At 43.1% G+C, this 20,965-nt stretch overlaps 2 protein-coding genes across 2 annotated transcripts in view; one reads left to right on the forward strand and one right to left on the reverse strand.

Annotated features, from left to right (window-relative positions):
* The first annotated feature begins 1,135 nt into the window (after window positions 1–1,135).
* Window positions 1,136–6,836, forward strand: MESD (mesoderm development LRP chaperone). The gene is made up of 3 exons (XM_059823859.1): window positions 1,136–1,315; window positions 5,542–5,774; window positions 6,522–6,836. The coding sequence occupies exons 1-3, from the start codon at window positions 1,151–1,153 to the stop codon at window positions 6,784–6,786; spliced, it is 663 nt and encodes a 220-aa protein (XP_059679842.1). The 5' UTR covers window positions 1,136–1,150; the 3' UTR covers window positions 6,787–6,836.
* A 13,231-nt stretch (window positions 6,837–20,067) lies between these two features.
* Window positions 20,068–20,965, reverse strand: part of CEMIP (cell migration inducing hyaluronidase 1) — a 53,456-nt gene continuing 52,558 nt past the window's right edge. The window contains exon 28 of the mRNA XM_059823912.1: window positions 20,068–20,195. Within this exon, the coding sequence (XP_059679895.1) occupies window positions 20,068–20,195 (128 nt within the window). The remainder of the gene's footprint in view (window positions 20,196–20,965) is intronic.

The following is a 20,965-nucleotide window of genomic DNA, read 5'->3' on the forward strand; positions in this document are numbered from 1 at the left end:
GTTTTGTATGTGCGCGCTGTGGCCATAAGGGCAGTAGGCTCCTGGTTCATTATAGGACTATATAGAGTAACAGAATTGGGGTTGAAGTGTTCACTCTATAGAATTAGTTGCTCTGCTCTGAACCTGCTCTCCCTCCAGTGCTTCCACTTGCAGGGAAAAGCACCCTCTTCACCAATCAGCCCGACCACAATTAACATCTACCAGTAGCAGTTACTGTGATGCGCATTCAAGTCCCAAGTTTAAACTTCTTGGAGCTCAAGTCTAAAAGGCAAGAGAGAAGACGGTGCTATTTATAATTAAAAACGGCTTGCGTGAGGGAGAAATGAAGAGTGAAGTAAAGCTATGCGGACATCAATCTGTGTATTTGGTGAGTTTTGGGTAACAGAAAAGGAGTCTGTACAAAGAAGCTGCTGTATCTCTTTTTTTGTGGTGTTCAGATGTTCTGGTGTTGTATTTTAGTGACAAAACCGCTTTATTTTTAAACACCTTCTTCCAAAAACCTCGTATTGGTGAGATAGTTAAAATCGGAAGACTGGGTGCAATGGGCCCAGTTCCTATCACATAGATCAGTGAATGCAGATACTTCTCATCCTGCTTTAAGAAAAGCAACAAAGAGAAATCGCATAGCTTGTATTCCAGGAGCTGGTCTATCACACGTGTTTTAAAAAAACCCACAATGTCCATCTTTCATTCGCTCGCCCGGGCCGAGACCCGCAGGGACTACACCCGGAGCCGCCCCCGACCGCAGCAGGCCGGGGCTGGGCGGGAGCCTCTTGAAACGGCCCATTGTGCGGGGACGGCGCGTCACACGCCGGGGTGCGACATCGCGGTGGAGGAGGAGGAGGAGGAGGAGGGTGCCCGCACCCCCCGGCTCGCTCCCGGCGCTCGGGCACGCTCCGGGGAGCAGCACAACCTCCCCCCAGTCGGCAGCAGCCGCACACGGGTGGAAAAGGCGGCTGTTCCCCCCCACGTCCTAGTCCTAGTCCCTGCCTCGGTGACGCCCAGCCCGCCCCGCCGTCTCTGCTGCTGCCCTCTCGCCCCTTCGCCCCTTCGAGCTCCTCCTCCTCCTCCCCCCGACCCGAGCCGCCGCAGCTCCCGCCCCTTAAGGCAGCCGGGGCCGCCTTCCCGCGGCGGCGAGGTCCGGGAGAAGATGGCGGCGGCCGCTGTTTGGGCCCTGCTGGGCCTGGCGCTGTGGCTGTGTGCGGTGGCCGGGGCCGGCGAGACGGAGGGGAAGCGGCGGGCGGGGCCGGCCAAGAAGAAGGACATTCGGGACTACAACGACGCGGACATGGCTCGGCTGCTGGAGCAGTGGGAGGTGCGGGGAGGGGCCGGGGACCCGCGGCGGGGTTGCGTTTCCCAGAGCCCGCAGAGGGGACCCCACGGGGGGGCCGCGCTCCCGGCTTGGGGCAGCCTTGCCGGCTGCTCCGCGGCCGCTCTGTCCGGCCTCGCGGCGCCTCCGCCGGGGGAAGGCGGGAGGTTTGGCGCCCGCGGCGCGGCCGTCCTTCCCCCGGGCCTAGCTGCGGCCCTGGCCGGGCGCGGGCGGGAGGGATCCCCGAGGCCTGGTTAGGGTGGCTGGTGCCGGTTTCCTTCCTCTGAGGCTCCGGGTTCGTGTGCGGGGAGGTTACAAAATGGGGCGAGCGGGCACAGCAGAGGCTCCTGGGGGAACTGCCCTCACCCTGGGTGCCCACAGCCTGTCCTGCCGCCCCCTTCCCGCCTCCCGGCGCCTGAGCCCCCAACACACCCTGTTGATGCATGCCAGCAGCCTGGTTTAGCTTTAATGTCTGCTCTTCCAGGGTATTAAGGGATACATGTTCTGAGACCAAAGAGTGGATAGCAGGAAAAATACTCATTTCACGTTTACAGGGTAGATATGCAGTTGGTTTTTTGGTTTGGCGTTTCCTTCCTTGACACTCCTCATGGTGATGACTTCTAATTCCAGCTCTCTCTTGTCCCCCTTCATCCCCATCAGCCCGCTGCCTTAACTTTCTTTGACAGTTCCTCATCACTCTCTTCTCCATGAAACTGCCTTCTGTTCAGTTCTTTTCACTATTTTTGTCTTTCATCATCTTCTGATACATGCCAGAGCACTCATCAGTGTCTTTTATTCTTTCCCACGAGGGTGTTCCCCAGAATGTTTTGCACAAAAACTGGAGGAAATAATAGAGTGAAAACTTCTGCCTGCTGTAACACCAGCTGCAGCTGTAAGTCAAGGTGGAGGAGTAGGTTTTGTATGCAGATAAAGTAATTTCTGTGAGAAGTAAGGATGCCTTGGACCTGCTTGGCAGGTTATGAACTTGTTCATCCCGTGGACTGTTACTATGTCTCTTGCTTTAGGAAGGGAGACTGTTAGAAAATTGAGTTAAAATTTAAAATAAAATTATATAAAAAGCTCAAGGTTCACCATTCTGTTAGTGGTATCAATCAAGGACCGGATAGTCCCAGCTGCTAAAAAATCAAGGCTTAATTGATAATATTGGCCAGGTTCAACCAGATTTGTGATTGTAGGAAAAAATCTTGAAGATGAGCATCTCTCAGTTTAGATGCTTGGATGAGAGGGAGACTCAGGTTAATGCTGTCGTGACTCTTTGACTGTATATTCAGTTCCAGCCATGTGGCAGGCAGGGTGAGGAAGCTGTTCAGGGTTTTTCCTCTTTAGCTGGAGCAGGTCTGTGATCCAGTTCACCATGTGCTGCACAAATGCTTGTAGCCATGTTGCGTACAGATATCGCTGAGCAGCTGGGGAGTTGGCTGCTTGGGTTCACATTGTCGCTGAGGAAATGCACATACAGCCAGAGCCTTAGAAGAGAAAAAGTTCCTGAAGCAGGGGCTCAACAATTAACGGTTGTTTGGTCTTCAGGATGGTCAGCTGTATGGCAATTTGCCTGATGGTAGTTAGGACACATATAAGGAACATGAAAGACTTGAGGGGGTGGTGGCTGGAGGATAGAGGAGGAGAAGAAAGGACATGAATTGATGGGGTGGGATGAGAAACAAAGGGGCCATTATGAATTTAGATAAGAGCGGGAATTATGGTTGGGAGTGAGGGGCACAGGACACAGATCTGTGCAAAATCAAGTGTCATTACTTCCAACTGAGATGACTCCTAATGTTCTTTATTTCCCTGGCAGTTAGTCTAAAAGCATTGGAGGATGGTGGCTATAACATCCTTGGCGTCAGCCACAAGCCTGGCGAGGCTGAGGCTGTGGCTCCAGCAGCCTTCCCAGAACGAGCAGCTGCCTCTCTGTTCGGGCTCTTGTGATGCCCCTTGCACCGTGCTGGTGCAACCATATGCATGACTGCCCGGTGAACTGGGAGAGTGATCTAGTGGAAAATGAGCATGGGGAACAGGGAAAAGAGATAGACATTGCTTCAGCAGCTCAGTTCCACAACTAGAGCTTGAAGAAAGCCACCTAGGGTTTTCCCTCATGGGAAGGGACTCTCCAGCAGCCTTGAGTCCAGAGGAGCTGGAAACAGAACTGAGACTCCGGTCCGGAGGTCTTTCTGTTACTGAAATGTCATATTCTTCAAATAGTTCATTATTGTTATAGGCTCAGGGTTTCTCAGGCTTGACTCCGAGCTAAGATTATTGAATAGGCTAAGGAATTAGGTGACATATGTTGCTAATATTTTTAAAAATCAAAATCCAGGGCATTGATGAGAAGTGTATGAGAATGGGAGCTGAGGGGAGGAGAAAGAGAAGGAATATATAGTTATTACTGTGTCTACGCAATGCTTTCCCTGTGAAGCCTCATGTTACTGTTTAAATGAATGAATCTGCTAAACATTTTAAAGCAAAAGCTTACACTTTTCTTCCAGTCTTTTACTGTCTAGATTGCTTTATAAATACAAAACTGCATGATAGTTTGTACAGGATCAAGAAAAGAAGTGTCGTGTAGTGGAGCTTTTGACCACTTCTTATAATATTTCTATTTAGACTGTAACAATATAGCTTTATGAAGATTTTGTTGAATAGTAGTTAAGGGAAAAATAGGTAATATATATTATTAGGTTGTGTTTTCATTAAATCCAAAGTCAATTTCTGTATTGTGTAAGGCATATTTGGAAACACTTGTTTCTGCCTTTCAAAACTGTGAAATAAGTTGGTTTTGCACTAGCCAAACTGGTCTAAAATTAGAATTGATTTGCTTTTACTTCTGAAGAACGTTTTTCATTCAATCATGTTAGATTGTGTATTTTCACAATACTTTACCGATATGAGCATTTTCCAGCTTCCTCTAAAATAAGTATTGTTCCCACTTAGTGAGGGCAGCGGGACTTCCCTGGGGCTCTTCTTTGCTCCTAATTCACTTAATGTGCAATTTTCAAAGGCATGTGAACTACTTGAAAGCATGCTTCAGACTTGCAAAATTGAAACAGATATGTAATTAGTAAGGAAAGAAAGGACGAAATCTAAGGCTTCTACAACTTTTATTCTGCAGTAACTAAATTTTAAACTCCCTCGTCAGAAAGGCAACAAATTCTACGTAACTGAGATGTGAAAAGAACGTCACTCAGATGAAACCTTGACCTTTAAAGGGTATGGGATGCTCTCTGTAGTGGGATGTTATAAGAGGATGTTGTTGAGTTTCTATGTACGCGTGTGCAGAGATGAGAACGTAATGCGTACTTAGATCTAAAAATCAACCTTGGCTCCTGAAGGGAATGTCTTTAGATATTGCTACAGTTCATGTTCCTAATGGAGTGATGCATGTTTTCGCTAAATGTTCGAAGTCAAAACAACACCTAAAATATCTGCCTTTATTCCTGCTGATTTACTAGTGCTTGGGTGGATGCCAGTATAAGCCTTCTGTGTTTTTACATTTTTTTTTTCTTTTTAATTGTGTGATACAAATACTGTTTAAGAAATCAAGTTCTAGCTCAATGTAAGTTGTCACTATATTCACTTCTCTCTGTCAGGAGCTGTTTTAAGGGGCAGTAGTTTGAAATCTGCCTTTCCAAATATTTAAATGTCTGTCAACCTCAGCAGAGGCATCAAGAGTGGTTTTTCTGAATTCTTGCCTTTTTATTTATTTAAAAACACAAAGAAAGGAAAATTAAATTCTCAAGTGATCACATGATTCCCAGAAGTGAGTTTTGACCTCTGAAAGCAATACGCAGATGGATGACTTCTTTTTTTATTTATGTGTGTAGGAGGCTTTTTCGTGCAACTTTCTCAGTCCATCTTGAATAAATTACTGTGAAGAAAAAGAAGTGTTATTTTATCAAGTGCCTAGATGGAGTTGTACTGAATTAGTCTTGTGGCTGAAATATTTCTCAGTACATGGTAAAATGAGATTCTACCTGTTGGTATCAACATATGCATCACTTTGAGGGGAGGGTTATAAATGGAAAGAGCACTCCTGGTAAAGAATCTTGAGACAAAACTCGCTATCTCTCTTGATTTGAGAATCTCCGTCATTAAACTACACAATGTTTTCTCTTTATCAAAGCAGAGTTATTCTCTAAATCATGGAAAGTTTCTAAAAAGAGCAGCTTTGTGGAACAGTTGAGTTCAAAGCCTCCTTTTCCTTTTCAAAACAGAAAGATGATGACATTGAAGAGGGGGATCTTCCTGAACACAAGAGGCCTCCAGCACCAATAGATTTCTCAAAAATTGATCCAGGCAAGCCTGAAAGTATCCTGAAACTGACAAAAAAGGGAAAGACTTTGATGATGTTTGTCACGGTGTCGGGAAATCCCACAGAAAAGGAGACGGAAGAAATTACTAGCTTGTGGCAGGGCAGTCTCTTCAATGCAAACTATGATGTGCAAAGGTAAGCTGTTGTACACAAGGATAAAGTTCTTGCTTTTACAGAACCCTTGTTTCTTTCTTCCTGAAAATCTTTTCAGCTGTTCATGCTGTGTCCTTCCCCACCTCCATTGTCTGTCACTATTCCTTTGTTTCTGTATCAGTTTATATACCAATTTGTTTTAAGTTACGCGACAAAAGTTCTGGTGTGGTGCAGAAATCTTTTTAACACTTATGCTTGTATGTATAGCCTAGTTTCTTTTTATCTCATTACGTTTCAGCTATTTATCAGTTTTAGCTGCAGTAGTTTGCCTTTATGTGCTTGATGGAAAACATCACACTTGGAAGGCTTGTCGCCACAAAAGGCTTTTTGTTCCAGTGGCTAAAAAATGTGGATTTTTTTTCTCAGAGAGAGAGAGAGGATCATTTTGAAACGGGGGAATGTTGCGCTCTTGAATTGAGGCTGAGAAGGGTTGCAGGAAGTGTATAAAGCAAATGTAATGCTCGTTAGTGGATTTTACGTAGTGCTGAATTAGTTCTTAAGTTTTCTTCATATTCTTACTCCTCCTTGATTATTTGTAAACTTAATACATTTTATTATTACTTGTGCTTGCAAATTGTTCTCTTGTACCCATCCCCAGGCAACAACAACAAGACCAACTTCTTGCTCTTAAATGTATGCCTTGGTTGTGGAGGTGCTCTGAATTAAGCAAAATGTTGTAGCACTTGAAAGGGATAGAGTTAACTGAAAAAATACTTATCTTTCTTCTAGGTTTATTGTTGGCTCAAATCGTGCCATCTTTATGCTACGTGATGGCGGTTATGCCTGGGAGATCAAAGACTTTCTGATAAACCAAGAAAGGTGTGCGGATGTTACTCTGGAAGGTCAGGTTTATCCTGGCAAAGGAGCAGAAGAAAGTGAGAAAGTAAAAAATAAAACAAAACCTGAAAAAGCAAAAAAGAAAAAAGACGGGGACAAGAAATCTAATAGCATCAAAGAGGACAACCGAGCAACGAAAGAGAGAGAGGATCTATGACAGACGTGTTAACCAGACTGAATACTGCTCTGCTGTTCCTTGAAGGGAAACTAAATTTCTATACAATTCCTGGGTTTACTGGGGGGGAAGGAAGAAAGCAGAGATTATTGAGGTTAAAAGACTTCTGTATTGAAATCCACTAGTTTACTTATTAATGTTGGCCATCTGTTTAGTTACAGGAAAGGTAATGTTTAATACCAGCAATTGACTACTTTACTTTGTAAATTTTTTTTATGCTTTGTTGCTGTTTAAAATTAACATACAAATCTGTGTGTCTAACATCACAAACATAATTTAAGTGCAAGAGAAGAAATACAGTCTCGGAATACACCCATGTTCATCTGTGGTAGCTGCATCCATCTTGGGTATGCAAGTTGGTTATTGATTCATAGCTGCTGTTAGATAGTGGAGTCAGTGCTAAAAGATTCTCTTGGAAGCCAGTTTGCTAGACTCAGCTGAATAGTGTTACAGTGGCCAAAGATACTGAAATTACAAGGTTGAGGACATGTCTGGTTAGACTGCCTGTTGCTTTAAAATAAACAAAACTGATTCTGTATGTCCCCAGAAATCCACAGAAGTGCTTAGAAGCATGGTAGAAGCTAGGTGGATATTTGGCTAATGTACTTCAAATCAGCACAGGCGATTCTGTACCCATCAGAAGTGATGCTGGGGTGGTAATGGAATTGCAGTACCCACATGAGCAGAGTTGGGGTGAAAGCAAAAGTCAGATTCATGCCATTCAGGTTGCTACTGCTGCCAAAGAACCATGCCTGTGGAAGCAAATGTTACGTATGCCCCATTATCTAGATAGTGAGCTAGAAGAAATAGCTTTAACTCTGAAATTAACTTTACTGGTTTAAGGGTTTGTTTAAATCATTGAGAAATCACTAGTTCCAGTACAGAGTTAAAGTAGTTAGTCATATCACTTACTGATGTTTAATAACCAGATTTTATTTTTGGGGGGTACAGATTCCTGACTGACATGGTTGATTGTAAATGAACATTTGATCTAAATTCTGTGAGACGATGTATGGGAGAAAATTCAATTTCTCCTTGAAAGACACTATAACTAGGAAGGTTGTATTATTATTCAGATTGTATTCAGTCAAATGCATCACTTAGAATTGTTTCCCTTCTGCCTTACTGTGTGTTAAGGACACACAGCACCTAGTATGTAGGTCCACATCATTTTCCAGAGGATGAGCACAGTATTAACTGCCTTCATTCAATACTACTAAGATGTTACTTTGACTCTTTATTTAAGGTGCTAAAATCCAAGTGTTTTGGATAAAAGGTTCTAATTGAACCATAATGGTTGATCTTGTGGAATACATCAGTATCAAAAGTGGGAAACTGTGACTTACTGAGTGCTTGTTCTGAAATAAAAGATGTCGCTAAACTTACTGTTTCACTGAGTAGTAAAACCTTTTAAATAATTACGCATTTAGTTAGGTATTCAGGAGACAGACTAACTCATCTTTGGTTTCTGTACATAAGGACTAAATGATGTTGATGAAGGTTCCAGGTGATCGGTTTTATTTGGTTTTAATTATATTTGTATGAATTTAGGATTAAAGAAACCTTTCTGGCCACACTTCATAAAACAGGTCTGTGCCTGTCTGCGTGGAAGAATGAAAATAATGTATTTCTGCAGGTTTAATTGTATTACTTTTGTATTTTACTATGAATCCAAATGTGTAGCGGAGTTGAGAAGAGTCTCCGTAGATATTCGGATATCGCATTGCATTGAGGAGAGATTGGCAGTCCATTTCTTGTTCATAATTAATTTATCATTTTGTCAATTTTGGGGTGTTTGCACCTCCCTTTTTTTAAAAGAATCTTGCTTCTCAAGAGATGAACAGAGGTCAGACAAAATTATAAATATGAAATATTAATGAGTTTTTTCTTTTCACACCTTAGATCTATGGTGTAGAGATGACAATTCAGATTGTGATCAGAAACGTGTGGAAATGCAGTTTCTGTAGTTTTCCGAAAGTTATGAAACCTAAACATGATTTCTTTTTTGACCAAATTGGGTTCTTCCTGAGCTAAATAATTGAGCAATGCAAAACAGTATACAAATAATACAAAGGCAAGCTAGCCAAGGAGGAAAAACAATTACTACGCTATAGCTATAGCCCAACTTTTGAGAATAGATACTGGTTTTAGTAATTCATAAATCTACATTTACAGTAGGCTGGGTCTTTTCCCTGTATAGTTAAAAGGAGGGGACAGCTTTGTTGAAACTCAGCCAGCCAATTGACTGGGTTTTTTGTTTGGTTGTTTCAAGTCATTAAGTTGCTTATGCCAAATGCAGGCATGTTTTGTACCACATAGCTTACTTAAAATTTAAAGTGTTTGGGGTTGTTTTTTAGGTTTTTAATCAGAGTAATGACTTGAGGGTTACTTTTTGATATAAAATACAAAATACTGCCTTCAAGTAGCTTTGTTTTTGTCTTCCATTTTTCTTCTCCCTTTTTTCATGCTTTACACTCAACAAATAACTAAATATGCTAGTAAGTATAATGTGGCCGTCTGGAAGGAACTTCTTCACCAGCCAGTCTTTCTCTGGTATCGCAGTTTGTACCTCTACTCCAAAACAACTTATGTTCCCTCTTAAAACTAGTAGGTCCTTGAGAAGCTACCACTTGTCCTGGTGCAGTGTTACATAAGCAGATATTATTTTGTAATGATTCTGAACAAAAATACCACTTTACATATATATATATATGTATGTATGTATGAATGAAAGTAAGTATTTTCAAAAAGTTACTTAAGGTCATGAATGTTCTGCAAGTACCCCAGCAGATGTTTGATTCCACTTTATAGGTGGTGTGCCTTTGAGTCTCATCAGGCTTCCACTAACAGATTTTTGGCTCTACATACAGGCAATTCAGTTACAGCTTTTAAAACTAATTTCAACAAGTAGGGAGGTGATTATAGCTCTTATTATTACCTTATTCTTTCAGTACTATACAGAGGTAAGTGGAAAATCTGCTTTCGTGACAGCTAAATGTCTGCTGCCTTTCTCCATTCAGCTTAGTGGTTTCTCTGTTCTAGTGCCATAACTAAGTTTTCTAAGTTATCATTATATTTTTAACCCAGCTGTCCTCCTCAGAAAAAACAGTTTGTCAATGATACTACACAAGTTATGGTTGCACTTTGAGAAAAATTTCCAATGGACAATCAACTTTTTATGTAATAAAATACTGGAACAAATACCTTGTGGTTTTTTTTAAAGATAATCTTAATGTATTCTGTGTGCCTTATCCATTTTACTGAAAAAAATAAAATTCAATTTAAATTCCTACTTGGAAGAGTACAAGTGCATCCCCTGCTCTTGAGGGCTTAATAGTTGACGTTTAAATTGCTAGGACCAGGGTCCAGAAGACCTGAGAGAAAGTACCATGTGCAGTAAATGATTCACAGAATCATTAAAGTTGGAAAAGACCTGTAAGATCATCAAGTCCGGCCATCAACCCAACGCCACCATGCCCACTAAACTTTGTCCACACATTCCTTGAACACCTCCAGTGATGGTGACTCTACCACCTCCCTGGGCAGCCTGTTCCAGTGCTTGACAACCCTTTCAGTGAAGAAGTTTTTCCTAATATCCAATCTAAACCTCCCGTGGCACAACTTGAGGCCATTTCCTCTTGTCCTGTCACTTGTCACTTGGGGGAAGAGACCAACACCCACCTCACCACAACCCCCTTTCAGGTAGTTGTAGAGAATGATAAGGTCTCCCCTCAGCCTCCTCTTCTCCAGACTGAACAACCCTAGTTCCCTCAGCCGCTCCTCATAAGACTTGTGCTCCAGACCCCTCACCAGCTTCGTCGCCCTTCTCTGGACACGCTCCAGCACCTCCATGTCCTTCTTGGAGTGAGGGGCCCAAAACTGAACACAGTATTTGAGGTGCGGCCTCACCAGGGCCGAGTACAGAGGCACGATCACCTCCCTGGTCCTGCTGGCCACACTATTTGATACCGGCCAGGATGCCGTTGGCCACCTTGGCCACCTGGGCACACTGCTGGCTCATATTCAGCCGGCTGTCAATCAACACCCCCAGGTCCTTTTCTGCGGGGCAGCTTTCCAGCCACTCGTCCCCAGGCCTGTAGCGTTGCATGGGGTTGTTGTGATCCAAGTGCAGGACCCGGCACTTGGCCTTGTTGAACCTCATACAATGAATGCTGGTTGTTGAATTTGTAAAAAAAGTCTTCATCAACTCTTAAATCTTACTAATGAGGCGATGCAAACAGTGTCCATATTCATTTAAAACAGACGAGAATTGCAGGTGCTGTCACTATTACATTGATAAGATTTAAGATGGTGCAATAAAGTTTCCTGTAATACCACGCCTATTGCCACTCTTACCTCTATCTGCTGCACAGCCTTTCTCTCCGTACACATCATTTGCTAGCAGGGAAGTTCGTGGTATCCCATTTTTTTTTGCAGCTTCTCTTAGTTTGTCTTTAGCTTTGTTGCTGCACTTACTACTAGGGGAAGTACCCATTTTTTAAATTCTATCTTTGAGTAAGTCTGTTATGACACACAAACTACAGCAGGATTTCTGATCTTTACTTGAGTGGTCAAAGCAGTTCTCTTCCCTGGACAGTCAGGTCAGCCTTGACTTCAAAAAGACTCTACGTTCCTGTCACTGTTTCCGAACTCTTTCAATTTTCTCTCGAAAAGGAAATCATAAATTAAAATACCATTTTGTTAAGATATGGAACAGCCTATTTTTTGTCTGATATTTGGCCACTATTTTCCTGGGGTTTATAGTAAGGCTTGGAAATTATTTCCAGTCTTTATCTGTGGCTCATTTTCTTTTCTATTCAAGGAGTAACAGTGTTTGCCTTTTCCAGAGTTGGTTTTTTTTTTTAAATTGCATTGGACTTTTATAGAAATTCAAAGAGCCCATGTATGAATAATAGTGATGCCCCTGTTTTTACAAATGCCTGTTTCATTGGTACTCTCATGTTTCTCATTCTTAAGATTGCCATCCTACTACTGTTACATCCTACTACATTCTACTGTTGACACTTTTATTTGATAATTCTTAATCTGGGATAAAATGAACTATCTTTGCATATCACTATTATTTTCTGTCTTTCATGCTGTGCCATTTTAACAGGGACAAACACCGCATTCAGGTAATATTAAATTGCCAGAAGGTTACAGCTGCTTGGATTTATGAAGGAAAAACACTCCACTTGAATTTTTTGGTGGTGGTGGTTTTTCTCCTCCAGTAGAGAAGTCAGGTAGTGTGAGGGGACTGGACACACCATCTGTATCCCCCAGAAGAGGTCTGTACAGGGTAGTTTCTGAGTAGTATTTAAAAGGTTGATGTAACACATTACAATCAAACATGATAGGGCACACCAGCCTTTATCCAAAGACAGCTGGTAAATGCTTTGTTTCTTTCCGATGTGATGCTACTTAATAGACCAGTATTTTCATTGTTGATACTGGTGTCAGCTGGGTATCAGTTATCAGTGGCATTGCATCAATGGATCTCTGTAATACCAAAAGCAGCTCTGTTAACCATCACTTAAACTAACAATAATAATTGTAATAAAGAATTTTTTAAAGAATTGAGGATATTTTTGATTTTTTTTTTTAATTATTACACAGACATTGGTATTTCGGGAGGGAGAAATGGGACGGCTAAAGGAGCTTCAGCCTCTTCCCCATCTTACTGGCAAAGGCCAGCAAATACGTGTTCTTGCAGCACATGGTCTTGCTACACAGTCTCTCTGTTAAGAAGAGGACAGTGATTACGTGGTAACAGCAGTCTTCCCATCTTGTGAAGTGCTGTAATTCATCCCATTAGGATACTTTTTTTCCTTTCTTATTCCAGAATTATTGTGCCTCTGCTCTGTTGCAGTTCGACAGAATACACCCTAATTTTTACAGCACAGGGACTAGAATGCTCTAATCCATGAAGTTCATAACCAAAAACTTTTTTTTCTTTTTGGCTTACAATTTCTCTTGTAATTTAGTGGTACTTCCAAAAAAACTGTGGGCCTGTCTCTACTGCCTATAACAACTACTGCTTTTAAAGATAAGTTTCAGTAGTGTCTACAATTGGCTGGATTTCTGTGTTGGTGAAAGGCCAACTAATCCGGTGGAAACCACTGACCAGAGCACTGAGGACTCATGACAACATTAATATTTAAATCGGTGCAGGTGCCTTTGTTGGTGGCAGTGTTACATGTCAGCAGGCCTCCGTGTGCTTTGGAAAGAGGTGAACAGCAAGGACCCAGTATTTGCTTGCAAGGTGCAAAGCCATTAGCAATGAGACGTAGCTGTTTATTGAACAGCACCACGAAGTAACCTGGATCTTGCTGCAACTTAAGTAAATTCTTCTTTGTAATGAGAAAGGCTGAGTTATACATGGATAATTGTATTGCAAGGTTGTACTGAAAAAAATAGCATGGTTGAGTACTTGCTGAGTCAATAAACAAATAAATAAAATAAAGGTTTAATATATATATTCATGTATATCATTGCTTATTATTTCCCAGACCCATGGCTGCAATCCGTCCTGTATGTTTTATTTTAACTTGCCCTCAGCGCAGTTTTATTTCACTCAACTTCTTTTGCAAAAAATAAGTCAGTTTTCATCCTCTCATCTAAAATGAAATCTCACAAATATCCAAAATAGTGCATACTTTAAATTACACAAGACTTTTGTATGAATATTTTATTATTCATTCTGCCAACTGTATCCACAGCCATACCCTACGTCTTCTCAATCCTTGATAGTCAGATGTTGTCTTTCTGGTGCTGTAAAACATGTTAATAACTGTGTGAACTTTAGATAATTGCAGTTACAATAGGATGGAGTTGCCAGGGAGCTTAATGGAAGCATAGACATGTAAGTGTTTTGGCACTTGAGACAGCAGTCGAGTAGAAGATTTTGAAAAAAACTAACTTTCATTTTATAAGCATTTAATGTGGGAGCCAGGTATTTTGTTGTGATCTAATGAGCTGTGTAACCCGACCCAGGGAAAGGCCACTTTCCATCCTAGCTCCACTCCTCCCCACCCCCCTGTTCCCACCTAGCATCACCGTTTAAGCCACATCATTGCTCAGTTCTCAGATAGCCCTAGTAAAGCCTGAAATGTATTTCATACACATTATTATTTCCGTCAGTAGCGATAAGCCAGGACAGTCTTACTTCCTGGGGTGAGAAAATCAACTTTAGATTTTTAACAGGGAAGACCATACTCAAGAAATACCCACATGACTTAGTGGTACCAGTTGAATACTGGAATACAGGAAGGCAGAAATAAAAGTCAAATCATCAGCTGCATTCATTTCCTGAGGTGTTGCTATCAACTGACAGACCCTTGGGTTTCAGGTGAGGGATCTGCACTTCAAGAAACATTATCCTATACTACTCATTGAACACTAACACGACAGAAGATGAGATGAAGTTACAGTTGTGCTGGGAATTTCATCACGATCTCCCCTTATCTTCAGTTCACACCCTTTGCCAAAGGAGAAAAGATGGTTATTTATAAGAGGCTTTCTCCAGAACAATTTCCCGTTGAGTCCTGTCACTGCTTCCTTATTGCAGGCCCCTTACTGTGTCCTGGTACCGCTCCGGACTGCTGAGATACTCCAGCTGAGACTCAGGCTCAGACATCACAAATTATTCTACTTGCAAAGTGATGGCGCTCTCCCATCTTCTGTGATTCTGTGATTCTGTGATTCTGTGATTCCCTTGGGTTTTGTTTTTACGTAATACAGCAAGTGTACATGCTGGATTCAGCTCCACAGCTCAGGGATCACCCCAGGGAGGAGCTTCCGAAGGTGTGTTTTGTGAAGAACACATGCAAGAGGAAGGAAGGGTGTAGCTGCAGTGGTGGTTTCTACACATCCCTCCCCCAGCCTTTGGTCAGAAAGAAGGTGGTGTGACAAAAGAGCCTCTGAGCCAGCTGCTGGAATGGCCCTTTGGGGCTGAAAAAGCCTGGACACATCACTGCGGCTTCAGCTTCTGGTGGAGGTTGATGGACTGGCTGGTCTGAAGAGCTGTAAGGGTTGCATAAAAAGTACTTTGTTTGGGGAACTGGACTAACAGTGTTTCTTGTCGTCCAGCGGGTTTGGGAGAATCGAAGCTCTGTGAAGCAAAGAGGGAGCATCCCTACATCTTGTAGCTGTGAGCAGAAACTGTGACAGCTCTGTCACTTGCTTGCTCCTCAGAGGAGACTAAATAGGAGTGTGACACTCAGAGGGGAATGTTGCTGTCATGCTGGGCTGAGAAGGCATTCATGTAAGAGCCAAAATCTCTGAGTTTTTCTTGGTTTGTGATTCAACCCATACCCTCTTTTTCCATTGTCCAAAGCGGCATCTAACAGAAAAGGAAAAAAACCACCAAACCAACACCAAAACCCAACAAACCCCCTCCCGACTGCTCTCACTGCACTTTCCTTTAAAAGGCAGAAGCTGCAGCTAGACGCGCAAGACTACTTTCTAAAATTTTGCCAGATAATACACCAACTCACATGCTTGAAATTAAGTTTTGCCCAGCGTTTGATGCGTAAAAAGCTGCACTGAAGAAGCCTGAGGCCCTGCCGGCTGGTGGAGCGCTGCAAGGCCGCCCATGCCCCATTTCCCCAGTCCAGCGGCTCGGCCACCTTGTCCTCGACAGCAGCATGGCCGGAGGTTCCCCCGCCACCTTCGGGTGCCGGCAGTGCCCTGGCCGCGCCTGCTGGGAGGGAGCCCCGGTTCTGCCGGGGACAGGCCGGTGCTGTGTGACCAACCCGCCCTTCTCCAGCTTCATGGATGTTGGGGAACAAAAGCACCCTCCCCGCCGAGGCCTCTGCGCTTGGCAGACCTCCGAGAGGACACTCTGCAACGAAGCCAAGAGTCCTCCTGCCCGCGGGATGGCGGTGGGCCTTCACGCAGGGGCTGGTCCGCACCCGCCCCCGGCCCGCGGGGGGCTGCGCCCCAGTGCGGCCACTAGAGGGCGGGCGCGGACAGGCAACGGCCGCTCCCGCGGCGGCGGCGGGGAAAGGCGGCGCCGTTGGGCCTCGCGCGGTGCCCGGGGGGGCGGAGGGACGTCACCCTCCTGTGGCCCTAAGGCTTTTGCATCGGTAGCGACAGACTCAGCGTATTGTCCTACGGAAGGGAATGCATTTAACGTGCAGTGTATTCTATATATTCAGGGATAGAACGTGGCGTCTGCGCCGTATTTACATGTATACACATAGCTAAAAGTTCTGTGCTCATTTTAGAGTTATGTAATGAATTGTATATGGTTATGTGTAGTTTCTTGTTTAGTTCTAACGGCTGCGCATACATAGACATCTACACACACTGTCACACACACATACACGCACATATACACACCCACACTCACACACACACCCCTTATACAGACATATACACATGCACCTATACACACAAGCATACACTCACAAAAATAGCTACACACAGACATACACACACTTATACACACACACACAGAGACACACACATAGAGACACACACAGACACACACATCCATACACACACACAAATACACACACCCATACAGACACACACACACACACATGCCCACATACCCCTTATATACACACTCACACACAGAAATACACAAACATAAATAACCACACATTCTCTCAGATGATGTACTGTCTTGTGTGCATGTCCAGCAAACGCCAGTTCATTGTTACAGGGAGACACTGAAGAGACAAGAGACAAAAATAAAGTAAGAAATTTGCATTGAGTATTTATTTTGATAAACATTGTGTACTCCAAACAACTACATGTTATTTCAGTTGTAAGCCACAATCTGTTGGAACCAATGTCCCAAGAGCTCTTGTCATCATAAACCAGACAGTCAATGCATTACCACGCTCTGCGGACATAGAGACCTTTCAAGTGCAAAGCAGATTATCAGAAGAGACATACTGCCGACCTCCTTAACAACCCGGACAATGCTAAACTCCAGTAAAAATGCTTCATATGTCTGCAATTTAGTTGTCTTAGTGCCATTGTAATAAATTAATAGAAAATATATCTTTTTTCATTGGAAAGTCTATAAGAAAATGTACAAACATCTAACTCCGAAAAAGGACCAGCTATTTCGGCGACAGGTAAAACAAGCAATTGAACAGAGGCAAAAACTCCAAACATCCAAACAAACAAACAAACAGACAAACAAAATGCAATCAATCAAAAAACCCCACTCTACCAATGGCAACTGTGTAGGCAAACATGGAAACATTTGCAGTAATAAAACCTTACAAAGAGGATAACTGCAGCTTGTGCAGGGACCGTTAAAAGGATGTACAAAGAACAAGCAGTCACTAGTCAAAACGTGCATGTGCAATTCCTAGAACAGTCAAAAGACTAAAAAGTAATCATATGGCACAAAACTATTGCTGACTGGTGATGGTATTAGGCTTCGTTCTGTCTTCAGAGCAACACACTGGCTTCATCCTGTAAAGGTTGATGGGAGCCCTTAGCATTTCACAGGCGTGTCTGCCCTGTTACACTCTGCCACCATGCCCTATTATCCCTCAGGCTTACAGACTGCAGTGTCCCGCGCTCCATATTCACAGCGTGAGACCCACCCTAGCTCCAAAACAGGCCCCATGTGACAAGCTTTGCCTGATAGAACAAGCTACTTAAAAGTTTTCTTTGCTTAATAAGATGAGATTTATCAGGAAAGAAAAAAAAAAGCTTTTCCTAGAGCCAAGTCTTATGATTTCACCCTGAGAATTCCCAAAATAGTAAAATCAGAAGCTACACTTTAGCACAAAGGCAGCATGCTCACAGAAGCTGAACAAACCAGCCTAGGGGATAGACCCACCTGGCATGATCCTCCCAGGCATTTATACAGAGCCGGAGCAGGGAAATCGCTGGTGACCCAGTGACTCCGTGCACCACAGAGGGCAACCCCTGCCCCGGGGGGTCCTGCAAAGCCAAATCCCAAACCAGGTAGATTCTGACCCCGGCTCTCCTGCCCACCGTTGGTCAAGTGCTCGTGAAAGAAATACTCCTGCTTTGGTCCATCTCTTGGAAGCAAGCGTGTTCCACTAACACCAGTGCAGTGATATCAACAGAATTGCCTCAGGACAGTGAAAAGCTTTAGATAACGCAGACTAACGTACTCAAGGGACTTTTTTTAGTTGATTTGCTTGACTTCAGGGATCTGGCTCTGTTTTGGCTATCAGAGAACATCAGATAAATGATGTTTGGATAATCATGGTTGAACCACAAGTGAGACCGACTTTTTCAAGGAATAGTTTGTGAAATTCTGAAACCATCATAAGCCATTGGGGGAAAAAACAACCCACCTTACCTGCCTTTTACAGCTGTTTCCCATTCATTCTGGAAATGGCACAAATGCCTAAAGAGCATTCATTAACAGGCTCATGTGGAGAAGCAAGGGAGGGAAAGCTTGGCTCTTTTTTTTTTTTTTTAAATACAATACACGTGACATTCAAAACAACTATATAATAAGACTGAAAATAATATTTCCAGTTTCAAAACCCAGGAGAGGCTTGAGGGGAATGAAATCTGCAGTACTCTCTCAATTTTGCTCATGGTTGCTTTGACTTTCAGAGCTATTGATCTAAACTAGGCTTATAGAGTGCAACACCTGCCCAGACTTTGGAACGACACACAAAATGGTTGCTCTTTCATTCTAGCTGCAAGATAGCATTTCGGATACTGTGGAAAAAAAGCAACTTAATTACATGAGCTTTAATTAAAACAGAGCAAAACGAAGTAACCATCAACAACTAGAATAATTTCTGTAGCAATGGGGGCAGGAGAGACAAAGTGGGGAAACAAACCCAGATATTACTGGCAAAATTGACATTCCACGTGCTTTGAAAAGCTCTTCATCCTATCCTTTATCCCTCTTAGATTTCTTAGAATAGCCACAGGCTCCAGAGATGCCTTCATGGCATTTCTGAGCAACAGACAGAAATATCACTGAACACTGGAAGTGCTTATAACATTTTACAAGCTAATGTTTAATTTCCCAGCTTCAAGAGATGTCCCCGCAGGAGTCCTGATTCACACTCATCTGCCTTCATTACCCAGACATTGCTTTGAAGAATGGGGAAAGGAGGTACAAGACATCCAACTAGTGTATGGGGAGTCCCACTCTAATTCTTCAGCTACCTGGTAAGACCTCTATCACCTTCCATCCAAAGCTCATGTAACTCTTCCAGGAGGACCAAGGCACTCTTGCCCTTAAGCTTGCGGACACGATCAGAAAGCAACACACAGCAGAGCAGTCTGATCCTGTTCCCTCTGACCTTCTTGGAAAGGCAAGGGCCATTCATCCTATCTGAGGCTGAATAAGGTGAGTCCCAGTATTCCTAGTTAAAAACTGGAAGCCTTGAACAGGATGCTCTCCTTTACTGGCTACCATAAACCCTCCAGGCTGATCCTGAACATTATTTGAGGGAGGGACTGTACGGGAAGGGCTGAGAACACATATGTGCTCATTGACATTGCTTTCCTTCTAGCCTACAGCTGCTTGTTGAAGTAAAACTTCCTTTTGAACACCCACTATTAAAAAACCTTGGTCCATAGGAGAAACACAGTTTTCTGAGCAAGCAGAAAGATGTCGTTTCATCAGTCTCCACTGGCATGTTTTATCTTCTCTTTCTCTCGCCTCTTCCCCAACTATGTGCCGTGGGTTAGCATGTACAAAACAGATCCCAAAGAGCTTGATCAAACGTCATAGAAGCTTTAGGATAAATTCTTACTGTCCAGTTATGTTTCCCAGCATCTAAGTAATCATTCAAATATACTCTTTCTATCTTAGATTTTCAACCAGCCTTTGAATTGGCATTACATGTTTATGTGAGCAGCTAGTTACACTATGGAAAAAAAAAAAAAAGTGTTTGGACAACTTAGAGGCTGGTAAAAACAATAATCCTCGATGGCCTTCAGATCTAGAACTCCCCCTTTGAGAGGCAGAACTTAAGTTAGTCTGTCACAGGGGTGCTGATAAAACCAGCACCTTGTAAATCAGGTCAAACCTTGCTTAGTAAGGCGAGAGTCACCATGGCATCAGTGAGCAAGTCAACCGGGGAGGAGCTGGTGATCACAGAACATACGCTGATCACAGAGGAAGGCTTTTCTGTCACATGTGGCCACTCTAGCTACTTACAGTAAGATTTCTTTTTGAACAACAACAACAAAATGCTACACCTCTGGAGCTGGCAAGGTGCCTGCAGTGAGCAGTCAGTAGTCGGTCCCATGGGGGCAGTGCTGGCAGCCCGAAGGCAGAGCGGTGTGTCCTCATAATTTCATTTTCTTCACCACAGGAATTGGCAGTGCTTGATAGATTTTAGCTGAGTCCTCATTTGTGACCAGCTTCACCCAGACAGGGCGGAAGCTGCCTTTGAAGCCGACAAAAGCCATTTTTTCTGCAAATCAGAGCAAATATATTAGGAGTGTGTTGGGGCTGTACCAGAAAAACACCCATGTGCAGGGCTACACCCAACAGCTGGATGGATACAGGTGGACAAGAGCACACAGGTGCACACAAACTTTGCCAATTATGCGTTCTCCAGGTATTAAAGAAATACTTTGTTAATGAAGCTTAATTAAAATTTTATTTACATGTTGTATGCTTCCATTCATTAACAATGCGTGATACATAGCAGAGGAGAAAGTGAGAAGGAAAAACCCTTCCGAGCAGGCAGCTTGAGCTATCTGTTGAAGCTACCATTACTTGCATGGTGGTTATACTCAAAACCCGTTCCTGCTTGGGGAAGGTGGGGGGACGATGAGCGACAGGATAACAGACAAGGCCTACGTTAGCGAGTGTAACACACACACAAAAGAGGAAAGTGTGCCAAAAGCGCACAGTTAGAGCTAATCAGGGCAACGTGCACTGTAGAGGAATATTCTAGTGCAATATGTGATGCTTTGAAATCGATATGCTTTATGCCATCAAGTCGGAATTTTGTTTCAAGAGAAAACCAGCTAAAAATAAGTTTCGACAAGTAAAAAATACTGTTTTGGGGCATTTAGCGGGGCAAAAGTCCAATATTCCTATTGTTAAAATGCCTTTTGATTTAAAATGAATCTGGAAAATCAACCCCCCTGAATTCTTCACTTCTAAGAACAACTGCCAGAGCACTTTTTCCATCTACAGGATTAAACTGAGTGCTGTTATCCAAAGCTGCAGTGG

Source organism: Gavia stellata, chromosome 13, assembly GCF_030936135.1.
Source record: "Gavia stellata isolate bGavSte3 chromosome 13, bGavSte3.hap2, whole genome shotgun sequence".
Lineage (NCBI taxonomy): Eukaryota > Metazoa > Chordata > Aves > Gaviiformes > Gaviidae > Gavia > Gavia stellata.